The following is a 14,715-nucleotide window of genomic DNA, read 5'->3' as shown; positions in this document are numbered from 1 at the left end:
TGTTTTATAATTCGCCTGCTTTTGGTCTCTTACAGTTCTATACTCCAGAACTGGAGTTCTTCTCCTGTCAGTTGGATGAACACCTATGAATAATTACTAATAAAGTACTGAGTTTGTTGAGCATTGAAGCTCCTTACGTGTTAGAGCTAGTTGGACACATTTGATACATCTATGTTGCAAATTTATGCTAATCATTGTTCTTTTTCACGAGTTACAGAGCAGAACAGAAATGTATATTATTTCCGGGGAAGTTCCCCTGCCCCTCCTTCTCTTTTCTTCTGTTATAATGTAGATTGATTGTTTTGAAACAAACTGAAGAGGGCGCTATACTCCAAATGTACAGGAGGAGGAGCTGAAAGATGTGATTTACGTCCTTCTGCAAGCAGTTAGCAAGAACAGATTGATCACCTAACGTACAGACTTCCGTGTATATTAACAGAAAGTAGATTATCCAGGTAAGAACCAAATCTTTCATTATCCTCACACACCTATGATTTGACCATATTCTGCCCACTTATATACTAAGGGACTGATTGAAATTCAGCTGGCAGCAGGCAACCAGCATTAATATCTAAGGGTTTTTTTTAACCATTAAACTGGTTCTGCTGATATTCAGTACTAGCCAGTTAACTTTTTAGCAGTTAAGGATAGGACAGCTATTGATGTGGTCCTATTTCATAATTAAATTTCTTGTTAGGCTAGAGAGAGGAGAGGTATTGCTGGAGAGGGGAGGAGGGAAGGGTGAAGGGGTACTGCTGGACAGGGGAGGAGGAAAAGGAGGGGAGGATAGTTACTGTGGACAGGGGGAGCAGGGAAGGGAGAAGGGGTACTGCTGGACAAGGGGGAGGGAAGGGAGAAGGGGTACTGCTGGACAAGGGAAAAGGAAGGGAGAAGAGGTGCTGCTGGATGTGCCAGAAAGGGAGGGAAAGGAAAAGTGCTACACACTGGAGGGGAGGTTGAGATGGTGCATGGGGAGAGAGCATGTTGGGTTGGGGGATGAGAAGGAGGGATGCCATTCGAGGGAAGAGGCAAGGACAGAAAGAGAAAGCATGCAGGAGGCAGAAATGTTGGACTCATGGAGAGGACGAGATGGATAGGGAGTACAGAAAGGAGGGAAGTAGAAATGGCACACTCGAGGGAAGGGGGAGAGGGCAGAGAGTGAAAGAGAGAGAGAGAGATGTTGGTTAGGGGAGGGAAGGAGGACCAGAGGTGAAGCAGAGGAGGAAGAGAGAAAGAAATGTTGGACTGGTGGAAAGGAGGGAGAAATGCTGGTCTGGGAGGGGGGCCAGAAAGGAAGAAGGGAAGGGAGATGGACTGCAGGGGGCAGAAAAGAAAGGAGAGAGAAATATTACACTAGGGGGAAGGAGAGATGACTAAAGGAAGGGTGAGATACCAGACCAAGAAATGGAATGGAAGGGAAGAAGAGAAGTCTGGTAGCGCTATAGAAATAATAATAGTAGTAGTAGAGAGGGATGCCAGATTATGGGAAGGACAGGAGAGAGATACCATACTGGGAAGGGGGTAAAGGAAGGAGAGAGCTGTCAGACCATGGAAATGGGGAGGGAAGGAGCGAGAGATAGGAAGGGAAGGTAAGACATGGAAAAGTAGATTTTGAGAAGAAAGCAGAAAAATGGAAAAATTGAATGTTAAGTTAATGCCAAAGATGGATGCAGGGCAGAAAGTGAAGAAGGAGAGGAAAACAGTCAAAGGACAAGAAGGCCCTGGAAACATAGTTAAAAGCAAAGAAAAATAAAGTCACCAGACAACAAAGGTAGGAAAAATTATTTTTTTTTCAATATAGTGATTGAAATGTGTCAGTTTTGAGAATTTATATCTGTTGTGTTTATGAAAAATGAAAGGAAAAAAATTGCATTACAATTAGTAAAGGGGGCAGGATCTGGGGCAGTGCGTGGGTCAGAGCTGGGGCAGAGCTTGGGAGGTCTATAGTTGGGGGTACTTAGCTAGTTGAGAAACACTGCTGTAGGCAAGCAGCTGGCGCTAGCACCTCTTCTTTCCCACCCTCTTCCCTGATGGCACCTCCTAATGGGGTCTCAGGGCCCATCTGGAAGGTCTCTGCACATGAGTGGATGTTGACGTAATGATGTCACGCATGCATGTGATATCATTAAGGCAACATCTGCACACTTCCGGGTGCCCCGGCTCGAGAAAGTTTGAGAGACACTGGTCTAGCCAGTTAAATAGCTTTGAATATTGTGGCGTAAGTGATTTTGACATGCATGTTATAGAATAGCAACTAGCAGTTATGTGCATAATTGCCAAATAGTGGTACCAGTCAAGCGCCTTTGTGCTATTATTCTATATGTAAAGGACAGAACTGACATCTGTCTTTAGGTCCCAGTTTATAGAATTGCTTTTATTTTGTATTTTATAGCTTACTTAAAGGTGTAAGAGATAATTCTGATGTATGGAAATGTCACTTTGGCTCCACCCCCCCACCCCACCCCCGCCCTTTGACTTCCTGATGGCACCCCAAATATTTCTTTGTTAGACTTGCCACTGGCTCTGGATTTCTTGATTTTGCACAGATCCCTCCTGTATACTGCTGAGTCCTAAGAGATTTCTAAAGCAAATGTCTAAGCAACACAAAGAAAGCAATACCAAGCCCATCTGAAAAAGTATGATCTAAATCAAATTTAAAAAATTTTTGGTTTGATTTGTGTTATTTTTCACCTAGCAATAGTCTCTTGCCCTTCTGTGTTCCAACTCTGTCGGAACCAGGGATGGGATTTGGTGCTACAATTTAAGACCATACTAAGGGCTGTGTGAGCAGTGCCGCTGTACAGAGTGTGGGAGACAGGACACAAAAATCACTCCCTATCAATTGTATCTCCTGCTTTTCTGTGGGCAGGAGGCACAAAATGTGATTTCAGCTCAGGACACTCCTGATATGATTGTTCATTCTCACCTATCTACAGGGCAGGATTAATCTAATCTAATCTTCTATTTCTGCGTCACCTTGGTAGGCTCAAGGCGACTTAAAGAAGGGGCGAGGAAGGAGAAGGAGGAGGAGGGGTGGGAGAAGGTAGGAGGGGGTAGGGAGAGGATACAGGATACAGGTGATTAAGGGTCAAATAGATGAGTTTTCAGTTTCTTCCGGAATATGGTGTAGTTAGGTTCCGTCCTGGTCATTTCAGTAAGGTCATTCCAAGTTTTTACACCTAGAAAGGTGAGTATGGAGTGGAAAACACGTTTGTATTGCAGATTAAGATATAAGTAAACTTGGCACACGCCTGGGAACCAGATATTTAGCAGGTCCCTCTCAGCAGTACTAATTAGAAGGCTCTCAGGGCAGATTTTTGCTTTAAATCAACTATGAGGAATTGGCAGAAAGAAGAATGGAGTTGAGGGAGACTAAAGCTGCCATTGCCCTGCAAATATGTGTCTATTCTCCCGACTCCCAGTGCATTACTTTCAAATTGGCAGAAGGAGATAGTGAGCAGTGTATCTTAACTTCTTTTTTCCTCTGTCAGAATCAAACAATGCCATTTTTATGCAAGTTTTAAAGTATATGTCTATTGAAATGAGAGCCCAAAGTGCTTATTTGCTTAGGCCCACTAAAGAGGGTTAATCCTGCTCTGACTACCAGGGAAGTTATACATATGATAAAGGTTTATAAAATTACCTTCTGTAAGTGCTTAAATATTTTGGATTAGCTTAAATATTATAAATTAAATATGCAATCATTGTCAAGTCAAAGTCACCTACTATGTGAATACATCACTTGAAACAGAGATTAGAGAATGACACGGTGAAAAAATTGGTCCCCGTCACCGCCCCGTCCCCATCTCACCATCCTCTGCACCGCCCCGTCACCGCCATTCCCTTCACCGCCCCGTCACCGCCACTGCCACCCCATTCACCGCCCCGTCACCGCCACTGCAACCCCATTCACCGCCCCGTCACCGCCACCGCTGCATACATAAAAGCCTCAAACGGGTACGATTTTAAATACTTTTCTTTATTTACGTATAAAGGAAACATTCTTTAAAACTTTAAAACTTAGTTAAATATTAGTTAATAACTATACAAAAACAAACACGACATGTACTTTTAATGCTTACAATGTTAGCCTACATGGTAAGTAGACGCGGCCACTGTACCTGATCACGGCAAAGATCTCCCTGCCGTGATTAGCATAGTGACCGCGGCTACGGCTGCAAGTCTCCCCTCCCCCCAGCGATCACGGCAGGAGGGCACCCAACCCCTCCTGTAGACCCCCCCCAACGGCCCTCCCGACAATCGCAGCAGAAGGGTACCCAACCCCTCCTGCCGGTCCTCCCAATGGCCTCCCCTAAGATCGCCGGCAGGAGGGTACCCAACCCCTCCTGCTGGACCCCCCCCCAACGAACCCTCCCATCCCGGAACCCCCTTAGTCTTACTTTCCAAGTTGGACCGGACGGCTCCTCACACGTATGGCCAGCAGGCTTGCCTCCGTCCAAATGAGGCGGGCCCGCCCCTACCCTGCCCAACCCACAGGATCCTAGGGCCTGATTGGTCTAGGCACCTAAAGCCACTCCCGCTATAGGAGGGGCCTTAGGTGCTTGGGCCAATCAGGCCCTAGGATCCTGTGGGTTAGGCAGGGGAGGGGAGGGGCGGGCACGCCTCATTTGGACGGAGGCAGGCCTGCTGGCCAGACGAGCGAGGAGCTGTCCGGTCCAACTTGGAAAGTAAGACTAAGGGTGGTGTTTCGGGATGGCGGGGTTTGTTGGGGGAGGGTCCGGCAGGAGGGGTTGGGCACACTCCTATTGGCGATATAGGGGGCCGTTGGGGAGGCCGGCAGGAGGGGTTGGGCACCCTCCTACCAGTGATCATAGGGGGGCTGTTGGGGAGCTGGCAGGAGGGGTTGGATATCCTCCTGCTGCGATCATCGGGGGGGCTGTTGGGGTAGGCAGGAGGGGATGGGTACCCTCCTGCCGCGATCGTTGGGGAGGGCTGGTTCTGTCGGCATGAAGGGCTGAGCACCTTCCTGCCGGCGATCGTCGGGGGGGGGGGCGGGTTCTATTGGCAGGAAGGGTTGATCTGACAAATGAGGAGCCAGTATATTGGGGGGCGGAGTCAATGCGGCAACGTGCAAGTTGGATCGAGAGTTGGAGGAGACAGACAACATGGCGGAGACATCAAACACCCGGTCACGAACACGGTGAAACACAGGTAAATAGCGGTTCCTAGAAGGGGGTACATTGGCCTGCGGGGACAAATCTTTTCACCGTTTTTGCGGGCGGTGAAAACTTTTGTCCCCGTGTCTGCGGCGATTTGGCTTTGGAGTCTCCATAACCCGCAGCCAAACCGCAGCCACGCCGCAGCTCCCTGCGGGGATCGCTCCCCGTGTCATTCTCTAACAGAGATCAAGCATAAAAACAATATGCTATGGTAATAAATATGTGTTGAAGAGATATTTGTATATGTGTGTTTGCGTGTATATACCTTATTCAGTTTATATAGGTAGGTGAGCTCAAAATAAGCAAACACCAACGAGACTGGAAGTCCCAAATGAAAACAGCAGAGACAGAACAAAAAACCAACAAAAAAGAAATTTAAAAGAAAAATCAAAGGCAAAATAAAACAAAAATAAAAGCAGGACAAGGGAGACAGCACAGAAGATGACCTAACTGGCCGCCATCTTGTTGGAATATTCATTTTTATCTCTATCTCTACCTCTGTCTTTATATTTTTATCTTTACTTTTCATAAATTGTTTCTTCAGGTACTTTAGTTAGATTGTGAGCCTTTGGGACAGTTAGGGAATTTCCAAGTACCTATCTTATTTATTGTATCTTTTAATGCATCATTTTTGTAAACCGCTTAGAAACCTCACGGTTATTAGCGGTATATAAGAATTAAATTAAATATATATATATATATATATATATATATATATATATATATATAACAGAGAGATTCTGAATCTGTCTTCATGAGCATTGCAGTATTCATTTGAAGTTCTAGCAGTTACACAAATTCACTCGCTACCTATGATGCAATAATACTACTGTAATATAGAGCTCACGTTATCTTAGATGGTAATATATCACCAGTGTTGTTGATAACTAGTCAGTTGCTGCATCTTGGGAGCAGAGACAGGCTCATCTTTAGATGCATAATATATTTTGTTTATCTGTGTTGTTTATTTTCTTGCATTTGTACATCTGTACAAACAGAGCCTGTCAGACGAAAAATCATTACAACTGAATGAACGAATACATTTTTCTAACCTTTAGTGAAGTCTTCAATAAAATAAAATAAAAAATTAGACCTTCAGGGATTAATGATTAGGTGCAAGCTTTAATAATGTTGTTTCTGCCTCTCAGGGCATACAAGACCATCGAGGATGATGACTTGAAGTTTCCCCTAATATATGGAGAAGGTAAAAAGGTGGGTATTTGTGCTGTCCAGAAATGAAATGTTGAAGCAAGTGTCTAAGCAACACAAAGAAAGCAATACCAAGCCCATCTGAAAAAGTATGATCTAAATCTAATTTAAAAAATTTTTGGTTTGATTTGTGTTCTTTTTCACCTAGCAATAGTCTCTTGCCCTTCTGTGTTCCAACTCGGTCGGAACCAGGGATGGGATTTGGTGCTACAATTAATTACAATTTGTGTTACATTGTGAAAAGCAAAATATTTTCCATAGAATATTTACTTATATTGCTTATTTTAACACCTTCATGAAGATCAAATTGGAAATAAATCAGTTTTGTCACTGCCAGTTGCATAGTCACAGGGTAGGGGGGGCTTGGGGCCTGGACCTCCTCGCCTTTGGCTTGGGGGGGCTTGGGGCCTGGACCTCCTCACCTTTGGCTTGAGCTCCCTCTCCTTTAATGACCGGCAGGGATTCCAAGCTCCACCGGCCAAAGATGTATGCTGCCTGTGCTGGCTCTATCACACATGCTCAGTTTTGTAACTGAGCATACATGGGAGTGCCAATACCGATGGCTGTAGTGAGTCACCAACTTGAGCACTGTTCTGGCAGCACAAGCAAGACTTCTGCAGGAGATGTCTTTGGTTGGTAGGATGTGGCAACCCCAGTAGCATAGGTATATTGTAATATGGCAATGACAGCAGTGGAGGGAGGAGAGGAAACGTATCCCCCTCAGTCCACCTTTAGGAATCCCCCAAAATGGACTTCTAGCTATGCCTCTGGTCACTACCTGATCACATTTTAAAATTCACGGCCTTATTTGAATTTGGGGGGGGCAATAATCAGCCTAAGGCGGTCAGCTACTGGCACTAAATATTCAAGTTTTTATGGACCAACCCATCATTTATTGCGCAGAGCCACAGCATTGAGAGCTAAATATTGTCTGTTTTTTGTTTAAATTTTGGTAAATATATGGTCTAAAAGTATAAATGCACAAGGCAGTCCACATACGAAATTAAAATAATGGAAAAGATTGCCAGCATTCTGATAGGATGGAATAATAAAACAGGCTGAAAGCAAAACAAACTAGGCTTAAACTAAAAAAAAAATTCAAATGCAACTTTTTGGTTGCTGAATTTTAGCATTTGGACAGGGCAGAGCAATTTAACAAGGCAGGAGTATCTCCTTCCTGGTTAAATCGCTCTGAATATCAATCTCTATTTATGTTCTCTTATATTCGAGACTGACCCCTAGTGATAGTACAACAAGATTACCACCAGAGGTCAGGGGGTGACATTTTGTGCTCAAAGCCAGACAGCTCTATCCAACTATACCACTAGGGATGGCCTCTGGTAAGTCCTAGGCTTCTCAGGGGATTGGGAAGGTTGGTTGAGAGAAGGTTTTCGTTACTTTAGGAGCCATGGGAGGCGAAGATCAAGTGGTTGGGGAGAGAAAATCTTTAATGTGCTTACAATTGTGTTTTAATCTTAATAAAGCATGGGGGTCACTCATGATATTTTATCTAATCTGGTATTTCTGGTTCGCACTATGTCTAACAAGGTTCAAGGCGACTTACAATTCAGGAGGGTCACAAAGTGTTTAGGAGATATACAAGATCGTGAGGCAAAAGTCAACATGGTTTACAGACAAAGGTGGAATTAAGACTGCTATAGAGGGGATTATAACAGAAACAATTGGCACACTTTATAATAATTGGTTTGTTTTCAGAATATTCAATAAGAAAATGGAGAATTGAGAAAAATGTTTGTCTAATGATTGAGTCATACTGTATTTTGCTATGAGATGGTATGAAGTTCTTTGTTTTCAAGCATCATTCTTATGTGTCGATGGTGTTTGTTGTCTCAGAGTAGAGTTTTTAGCTTTTTCCGAAATGTGAGCTGGTTGGGTTCAGTCTTGATGTGCCAATTCCCTCGAACAAATCCTCTGAACTTGTTTTTGAGATCATAACAAGTACATTCCTAAAATTTCAATGATTACTGATTATTGGTGATATCAATCTCCATCTAGATGATAACACTAGCAAGGACATGACTGAATTCAGCAGTTCTTTCACCTCTCTGGGTTTTCCCTCTCTTAAGACCTCTCCAACCCATGAAAAGGGGCACTCTCTCGATATCATTAGTTTTCTTGACCTTTCCGATTATAATACTCTAGTCGAAGATGTTCGCTGGGAACAAGTCCCTTGGTCCGATTACTTTTTAGGTGCCTTCTGTCTTCCTGTCTTCATGTCTCACCTTGGGGTTCAATCCCGTGCCTCAAAATCTATTACCTTCCGCAAGAAAATTGTGAGTGAACAGTTCTGGACCCAATTTCTTAATCAGCTCACTTTCTGTCCTAAGCCTGATGCCTCAGAAGTCAACTAGCATAATTGGGTAAACTTTTCAGAGACTAAATATTGCTCCTCTATCTACTAAGACTGTTTCCTACTCCCGTAAGAACCCCTGGTATCTTCCTTATCATAGAGAACTGAAGCAGAAATGCCGAGTTTTGGAGTGTAAATGGAAAAAATCTAAATCTCCTTTGGATGGACAGTATTAGGTTCTATAATACAACATTAAAAAAAGCTAGAAAAAATTTTTACGGTGATATAATCATCAGATCCAATAATCAAAGCAGTACTCTGTTTAACCTCTGGCGCACTTTAATTTCTAATGAGTCATCATATAAGGGTATATTACAGAAAGAGATTTGACGTCTTCAACTTATTCAAAATGTCGCTATTAAGGTTATTACAGGATCTAAAAAATATGACCACATTACTCCATTGTTGATAAAGGCACACTGGCTCCCCATCCCCCATAGAATCACATATAAACTCATCCTGATAATATTTAAAACACATAAAACGAACGAACCAGCATTTATAGATAAATTGATTATCCCTCTTGAACTATCTAGGACACTTAGATCCTCAAACCAACATCTTTTTGTACCCTCGTTAAAAATAATCAGCACTTGCCGTACAACAATATTTTCTGTAACAGCTCCCACAATCTAGAATTCTTTACCTTTACACATTAGATCCGAAACCAATTTAGAAAAATTCAAAGGCGCCTTAAAATGTTATTTATTCAAAGATGCCTTTGAACTCTAGATACGTCTTTCTGTCTAAAGATATCTAGGGACGCCAGGTACTCTTGACGTATTAGCTACTCATCTCGTCCTGTCTCTTTTCTTTCTTTTAACAGAAATTCAGCAGCATTACACGTGTTTTCCCATTCCTTGTGTTTGTTCCTTATATGTTTCCTTTCATAACTCTATTGTAGTTCCTCCCCTCTTTCCATGTATAATCTGTATGGTTTGTCCTTAGTTTGAAGATATTTGTGTTTTAAACAGTTGTACCCCCTTTTTTTTTTTTTTTTAATTAATATTGTACTTTCGCCTAGAATTTTGATAGGCGTGTAATCAAATTTTAAATAAACTATGAAACTATATACATCCTTCCTCTCCAGCAGTGGATGATCTAGCAAAATATTTTAATGAAAAGGTTGCTGTTATAAGAAACTCTTACAATTCTCTGGTGACCAGCGACACTAATCTTATCCCAGGAGACAGAACCTGGACAGTCTTTGAGTATGTATCTGAGGCTCAGGTTTCAAAATTGTGTCACAAACTCAGATCCTGTAAATGTGCCTTGGATCCGTTTCCTTCATACCTATATGAGAAAATTCCCATCCAGGCTATCTAATCTTTTATCAGACTTATAAATTATGGCTTACTATCAGGTCTATTTTCTGCAGAGATGGGTCACATTGCTCTGACCCCACTATTGAAAAAAGCTGATCTAGACCAATTTTCACCATCCAATTATCGACCTATAGCGAATATTCCTCTCCTGACCAAAATGTTAGAGTCTATCATATCTGCTCAGCTTTCATCATACTTAGAGAGATTTTCCATTCTTCTACATTGCTAATATGGTTTCAGACCCAACTTCAGTACCGAATCTTCATAGTTTGCAATCCTATTACAATTCAATCTATCTGTGGCTTTTGACACCGTTCACCAATATATCTTGATCTACCAACTTTCTGAAATAGGCATTGATTCTACAGTCTTAGACTAGTTCTCAAAATTCTTACGATCTCGCTCATATACTGTTAATATGAATGGCACCATGTCATCTTCTTGGAAGCTGTTATGCAGAGTCCCGCAGGGATCATCTCTGTCCCCTATTCTTTTCAACATCTATATGTTTACTTTAAAACTTTTCCACCTATCTCCCTTTGAAACATTATATACATATGCAGATGTCCTTCTTGAGATAGATTCGAATCTCACAAACCTTGCTGAGAATATAATAGCATGTATAATGAAACTTCAATCTTGGGCCCTTACTGTGCAAATGAAGCTAAATGAGTCCAAAACAAAACTACTTTGGCTTGCCCCAAAACTAGATCAACTACCTTCATCCATTTCATTGCCTTCTGGATCTTCACTGCAGATTGAATTACATTACATTAGAGATTTCTATTCCGCCATTACCTTGCAGTTCAAGGCGGATTGCAAAAGAGTTATATAGGAGGGTTACAAAGTAAGATCACAGGTCATTTCTTGTGAAGGTAAAGAGTAGATCAGGTAGTATTGGTGAGTTAGGGAGAAGATGGGAAGAAGAAAAGGTACTCGTGGTATTAAGCTTTTTTCAGGGTGTCATTATAGACTTAACACTTTCATTTAATGGCCATCTTAATTCTCTGGTTAAAAAAAAAAAAGTTTCTTTAGTCTCCATATGCTGAGGAAAGTGAGATCCTGTTTCCACCAACAACATTTTGCTGTCCTGGTACAATCTATCATTCTTTTGAGGTTGGATTATTGTAATTCGGTCTATTTAAGTCTAACCAAGAAAAGTCTTCAAAGACTTCAACAAATCCAGAATACTGCGGCTAGGTTGATCTTTGCAAAAAGCAAATTTAATCATGTTTCCCCGCTTTTGTTAAAACTTCACTGGCTACCAGTAATCTCTAGGGTTTACTTTAAGATCTTGCATGGCACTCTTCCTCCTTTAATTCCTCTATCTTGGAATTCTGCGAGACCTATTACCAGATCTATCCAAAAGCTTAAATTATCTCTCCCCTCATTAAAAGGCGTTATCTATACTGGAAAATTAGGGAAATCTCTTTTCTTTAAAATCACTGAGCTTTGGAATAATTTTCCTGTCCAGCTGCGTAACCTGGGCTCCTTCCAATTATTTCGAAAACATCTGAAAACATGGCTATTCTCAAAAATTAATTCCGCTGCTCTCTATATAATCACTAATTCTTATTATATTTTCCTTTCTCTAAAACTCTTGTAAACCGTGCTGAACTCTATCTCTATAGAAAGGATGTGGTATATAAGCTTAAGGTTTAGTTTAAGATAAGTAAGTAGCATGTTAAATATGTGCTTATATTTAACTTCATTGGGTGAAAGAAGGATCAGTAAAAGTTTCTTGAGATTTCTAATTGAGATTGACCAGAAGTTGGAGAAAAGATTTATGGGGGGCTCAGCAAAATTAGCATATAAGATATGAAACATTATGCATGATTGTTTAAAGGTGACATGTGCATTGATGGGTAGCCAATGTAGGAGAGATGGGCTCAAATTTATTTAGTTTGAAAATTAGTCTTTTCGTCATATTTTGTATTATCTACAGTTTCCAGATGAGTATAGCATTTAAGCCTGCATAGAGAGAGTTGCAATAATGTAATTGAGAAAGTATTAGTACCAGAACGGCGAAGTGCCAGTCATGGAAGAAAGTCATGATTAGTCTTAGTAGTCTCATGTTCTGGTAGGTTGTTGTTTTTTTTCATTAGTTGGAGACTTGGGGTTCCTAGGAGAGGGTGGAGTCCAGTATGACTCCCAGAATTTTGGAGGTTTTATTAATATCCAGCATTGCTCCTGAGGGCAAGGTGATGGTAGTAGGGGACTGTTTGCAAGGAGTTATGAAACCATAATATTTTGGGTTTTGCTGTGTTGAGTTTATTGAGTGTGTCCCACGTGTGTATCTTGTCAATACCATTGGATATTCTCTGGGAGTATCACTGGAGCAGCATTTGATAAGGATGAGAAGTATGTCATCTGCATAAGATAGTAGACATTCATTGTTGTTGAAGCCAATATGGCCCAGGGAACTCATGAATAGGTTGTACAGAATTGGGGAGAGAGGGGGTCATCGCAGAATGCAGTCTTTTCCTCCACTTTTGTGATACAGAGAAATATTTTCATTGAGTGAATCTACATTACCTACAGTGTATTGTTTTTTTTATAAAGTACATACATACTTTGCAAATCTGCCTGGATGCCACCCAAACTGCCACAGAACATGAATCCACATGGATAATGTATAAATATGTGCAGTCTTGTCATGGGATAATTTACTGAAAGCTTTTATAAGCACATAAAACTGAGTCTGCAGGCAGGAAAATTTATAACTTTAACACCACAGGGTAAATTTAATATCAAATCTATGCATGCTGCTTTCCTCACTCTACCTTCTCGCTGGCCCCCAGAAATATTTCCCTTGATGAGCATGTGTGCTGTGGAAGCTAGCACTTAGATTTAGTCAGGTAGAAAAGGGCAGTTTTTAGCCGAGCTAGCTTACCAAGTTCAATTGCTTGGAAAATCATCCTTGTAAAGTTCAAGTGCTGTTGTACTGTTTTTAGATATTCTTCAATACTCTATATAAAGTTCATTATTTTCCACAATTCTGCAGTCATAGCAACACCATGGAATTGGTCATTTGCTGCAGTTTTGCTTCTAACTTTAAGGGTAAGTACTTATGCTATGTCAAAGGATGGTATAAGTGCTCTGTATCTGTTAGTAGTTAGGCATGTAGCAGCTAGTATTCTATAACATGTGCACTTAACTCCTACGCATGTCCCTGATCTTCCCACGCCCCTGAGAAGTTGCATATGATAGAAGTTTATGCACAGTTTTTAGAATAGCAACTAAGGACAGTTGGGCATACAGTTGCGAGTTGGTATCAATTAGCTCCTGTTAAGACCATTAATAACCGGCTGTTAATTGGAGTTAAGGTACATGTGCAACTGACCTTTTGTTTAAAAATTGTGTGCACAAATTTGTGTGCTAAGGATAAATTTGGACACGCAAGTTTATAGAATTATGGAGTAGGTTTTGACGGAGATTTTGGCTGTTGGAACCCAAGCACAGTACAGGGTAGAGCTTTGGATTTTTGCCCAGAAATAGCTAAGAAGAAAAAATTTAAATTGAATCAGGTTGGGCAGACTGGATGGATCATTCGGGTTTTTATCTGCCGTTATCTACTATGTTACATACAAATGCATTATCTGTGAATTTTCACTGGCCCTATATAGATAGTACTTCCATAAATTGCCTCTGTACACTCCAGCACTATCCAGATAGGGGTAAATTCTATATATGGAGCTGAAAAATTGGCCTAAAAAATGTGTGCTAAGTGCTATTCTATAAACAGGATTCCAAGTTGACTGCTGTTTATAGAATACGCTTAATAATGGAAACTACGGCAAAATTTTAGGTATGGGGATTTACACCAACTGAAACCTAGTGTAATTCCCCATGCCTAAATTTGGCACAGATCAGGTGTATTCTGAAACAATGCACACAAATCATTGGAACACCCACGACCTGTCCATGCCCTTCCCATGGCCATGCCACTTCAGATCCACACACTAGAATTTACATGTACCTCTTTTTAGAATACACTTAAAAAGATGGGTGCATAAATTCTAATTCTAGTGCAATGTGTCTAGTGGTCCTGAACCATAGGGTTTTGCATATGAACCCACAAATTGCTTACAGAAATCTCATCAATCATCTTTTCAACTCCACCTCCTTCCCACGGAGCTGCTCCTGCCCCTTCAGTTTGTTTTCTTCAAGCAAGTTGCTCAGAAGTGTTTCTGCTCTGTTCTGCATTTTTATTATTTTGGTGTATATTTCTAAGTGTTCAATTAGAGGCTCAGTGCCCAGAGATTCCTACTTGGGACCTCTGCCTGGGAGAAGACTTGCGTTGTAGAAGTCTACTGCTAGCAGGATCAATCCTCGAGGACACCTATTCTGTAGTTAGCTAGCCTGCTGTTGCATTTTTGAAGCTCTGGGTCCATCTCCTGTGTAACTGCTCACATCCTTGATTTATATAGGAGATTGAGTGCAAGCTGTTTGGCTTCTTCTCGGCTCAGCCGGGATTAATAGTGGGCCAGCTGCGTGGTCCCCCCACCCCCCTTCATGATGAGGTTTTCTGGGGGTTGAGGTTCAGTCTGACTGGCAGCCTGAAGACTAATTTCATCCAGCAAATCTGTGAGGCAGTGTTCTTCTCCATTTATTCCAGCTGAATTCCTGT

At 41.5% G+C, this 14,715-nt stretch overlaps 1 protein-coding gene across 3 annotated transcripts in view; it reads left to right on the top strand.

The window, feature by feature from the left end:
• Positions 1–14,715, top strand: part of PPM1H (protein phosphatase, Mg2+/Mn2+ dependent 1H) — a 261,462-nt gene that overhangs the window by 223,142 nt on the left and 23,605 nt on the right. For all 3 annotated transcript variants that reach the window (XM_033958800.1, XM_033958801.1, XM_033958802.1), the window contains exon 7: positions 6,329–6,392. In XM_033958800.1, coding sequence (XP_033814691.1) covers positions 6,329–6,392 — 64 coding nt within the window. The remainder of the gene's footprint in view (positions 1–6,328; positions 6,393–14,715) is intronic.

The sequence above is a fragment of the Geotrypetes seraphini genome, chromosome 9, assembly GCF_902459505.1.
Source record: "Geotrypetes seraphini chromosome 9, aGeoSer1.1, whole genome shotgun sequence".
Classification (NCBI taxonomy): Eukaryota; Metazoa; Chordata; class Amphibia; order Gymnophiona; family Dermophiidae; genus Geotrypetes; species Geotrypetes seraphini.
Note: the sequence above shows the minus strand (reverse complement) of the source record. Positions and strands in the feature narration are given on the sequence as shown.